Consider the following 3,306-nt stretch of genomic DNA (forward strand, 5'->3'; position numbering starts at 1 on the left):
AACAATGAGGGATAATGGGAGTTGGAGTCCCAAAACACAGCTGCCTACTTTTACTCTACTGCTCCAGTCTCCAAGTGAAGGCTCACATAATATTTTCCCAAGTAAAAATGTAGCGTGGCAGGAGACGGCTAAACTAGACCCCTTTGTATTGACATGGTATTTTTTTAAAATGAAAAAGCAAATTCATAGGCAACGATGATGACTTCTGAAAAGAGACATAAAGGCCAAGACAGACTGACCATTTCACTTTAGTTAACTTGAGTCCCTGCATCCTTAATGCCAATGTCTGTTGCAATGCCTCCAGACGAGTTTAATTCAGGATCGTGGAATGTGTTAACATTTGTCTTGACTCCTGAGGGTTATTGGCCTAGGAAGGTCTAACTCAGAGCTGCGTTTTCTCGTAATTCCTAATTGTTCCTGGTTTGTACAAATGATGTGAAGAACCACTTGGCCTGACCCTTCCCACTCTTGCAGTTCCTCCAGGAAGTCCAAAGGAAATGGAATGCAAACATATCTGATAACAAGATCAACAGCAAAGTTCATTGAATGTTTCCCATTTGAAAACCAAACCAAAACATAAGGGCCAGTTAGGACATTGGGTTGAAGTTTGGGTTGATGTTGGGTTGACATTTGACATCTTCCTATGTCTGCACAATTAATTTATATCCATTCCTTGTTGACTTTCTCAGTCTCTCTTTCCTCCCTTCTTACCCCTTGAACTATAATTCTTACTACTCTTGCAAATTTTAGGGTGTAAACTCCTTGGGACAGGGACCAATCTTTGGTTTCTTGTTCCAACTCTTGATCTACATGCTATCCAGTAACGCAGCCATGGCTACAGGGGTGATGGGAAGAATCATCGTCCTGATGGTTTTCTTCTTTGTGCGTCTTTAGACTTTAAAGAAGTCTTTGAGCTCTTCGACAGAACTCCCAAGGGAGAATTGAAGATCACATATGCGCAGTGTGGAGACGTCTTGAGGGCATGTGGCCAGAATCCCACCCAGGCGGAAGTCCTCAAGGTCCTTGGACGACCCAAGCCAGATGGTTAGAGTCTTCCCTATTCTATTTCTGCAGTGACCACTTCACCAAATTGTATTTAAAAAAAAAAAATCAGATCTATCTCAGCCATTTTGGAATCAATGATCTATGGACCTCACAAAATCTCACTGGCATTTTCTTGCACCATTAGACAGAGCAGGGGTTGTTGTTGTTGTTTTTGTTGTTGTTGTGTGCCTTCAAGTCATTTCTGACTTATGGCCACTCTCTCGTGAGGTTTCTTGGTAAGATTTGCCAAGCTGTGCCTTGGATTTCCTCTGAGGCTGAGAGAGTATGATATGCTCAAGGTCACACATTCATTTACACTTTAGAAATAATGCAGTTGCACATCACTTTAAATGCAGTAGCTGCATCTTATGGAATCCTGTGACATTTTACAAGCTCTTTAGCAATGACTGCTGGTTCCTCACAAAACTATGGGTTTTTAGGATGGAGCGACAGCAGTGGTGTCCAAGTGCATTATTTCTACAGTGTAAATGAACCCCTTGATTTTCCCATTTTGTATAGGGGACACCATTTTGCTACCTCACTGTATATAATGGGATTTGAGCATCCAAAGATTTTGGTATCCACAGGGGGTCCTGGAACCAAACCTCAGAGGATACTAAGGGCCTATTGTAATAACTCCTGGTTCAACTATAAGCTTATGTTGGACTGGTCCTGCTGCATTCTGCAAATATTTGTCCAATTTGGATTTCTGATCACTCACTTTAGCCAGAAACAACAGAGATACATTGTGTTGGGCTGCTGCTTGGCTCTTTTAGCTTGAAATTAGGTGCTCCAAGGGAAGCAGCAATTCCCAAACTTTGGTCCTCCAGGTGTTTTGGACTTCAGCTCCCAGAAGCCCTGCCAGGTTGGCCAACATTCAGGAATTCTGGGAGCTAAGTCCAAAACATCTACAGAACCAAAGTTTGGAAGAGCATCAAGATGGAAGGAGTAGAAAACAGATACCTTTGGTAGAGTTGCTGGGCCTCTTTCCCCCTCATGAAGAAAGAGACTGGTCCTCATTGTCCACTTGTCCATTGACAGAAATGAACACCAAGATGATCGACTTTGACACCTTCCTGCCTATGCTTCAGCACATTGCCAAGACCAAAGATACGGGGACCTATGAGGACTTTGTGGAAGGCCTGCGTGTTTTTGACAAGGAAGGGAATGGCACCGTCATGGGAGCCGAGCTCCGCCACGTTCTAGCGACTCTTGGTAAGCAAATCCCCAAGAAAAATGGTGATGCCATCTAAGCTACATTCATGGGGAGGTCCAATAGTTTCTCTCTTCTGTTTCAATGCAGACATACTGAGGAGATGCAATGCAAAGAAGGTAACTTCCCTGGCTATTTGCTTTTTTCCTTCCCATGATTTGACTGCTATATAATGTTCGAATCTGAGATTTAATATTATGAGTTAATGGAAGAAAACATGAACTAAAAATAACCACAACTACAACTCTTGGTTGGATTCAGATTTAGTTCTGTGAGTTAGATCCAATCTTACGCTGCATTAGTGCAGTTTGCCACCACTTTAACTGCCATGGCTCAATGCTATGGAATTCTGGGATTTGCAGTTTTGTTAGATGTTTAGCCTTCCCTGCCAGAGAGTCCTGGTGCCACAGTGAACTACAGATCCTAGTATTCCATAGGATGGAGCCATGGTAGTTAAAGCAGTGTCAAACTGCATTATTTTTACAGTGCAGATTAGACCTCGGTCTACATGCATCTGAGGAAGTAGGCCAAGTCTACGAAAGCTTATGCTACAACTTCTTTTGCTCAGTCTCAAAGGTGCTAGAAGATCCCCTTGTGTACTTTCTCAGGCTCTTAACCTTTCTTGTGCTCTTAATCTGTCAGGTATTTGAGTTACCTTGATGTTACGTCCCATTTTTAATTCTGCTCTAGGAGAAAGACTGACCGAGGAGGAAGTTGATAAGTTAATGGCTGGCCAGGAAGATTCCAACGGTTGCATCAATTATGAAGGTAGGATGAATGACCCTCAATTTCCTTGGAACTAACTAAATAAATGTGTGTGTGTGCGTGTGTGTATGAGAGAGAGAGAGAGAGAGAGAGAGAGAGAGAGAGATTTATCCAGTGTTGCCCACTTTGAAGTTGATGTTGCTTATAATTTGAATGAAAGAATATCTTCTTCAGTCTAGATAGGAATACTGTACACGGATTCAAGCTCCACGGTTTGAAAATGTTCAAAAGAAGTATAAATTTCAAATATCAAACCTTGATTTCCCATTTTTTATAAAGGACAC

The 3,306-nt window shown here is 42.1% G+C and overlaps 1 protein-coding gene across 1 annotated transcript; it reads left to right on the top strand.

Moving 5' to 3' along the window:
- Positions 1 to 829: 829 nt before the first annotated feature.
- Positions 830 to 3,025, top strand: LOC121918198 (myosin light chain 1, cardiac muscle-like; the record flags this gene model as incomplete). Its single annotated transcript, XM_042444285.1, has 3 exons — positions 830 to 1,044; positions 2,086 to 2,259; positions 2,948 to 3,025. Coding segments are annotated over 3 exons (467 nt in total), but the record flags the coding sequence as incomplete, so codon positions are not given.
- Between the last annotated feature and the right edge of the window lie 281 nt (positions 3,026 to 3,306).

The sequence above is a fragment of the Sceloporus undulatus genome, unplaced genomic scaffold (genome assembly GCF_019175285.1).
Source record: "Sceloporus undulatus isolate JIND9_A2432 ecotype Alabama unplaced genomic scaffold, SceUnd_v1.1 scaffold_5740, whole genome shotgun sequence".
NCBI lineage: Eukaryota > Metazoa > Chordata > Lepidosauria > Squamata > Phrynosomatidae > Sceloporus > Sceloporus undulatus.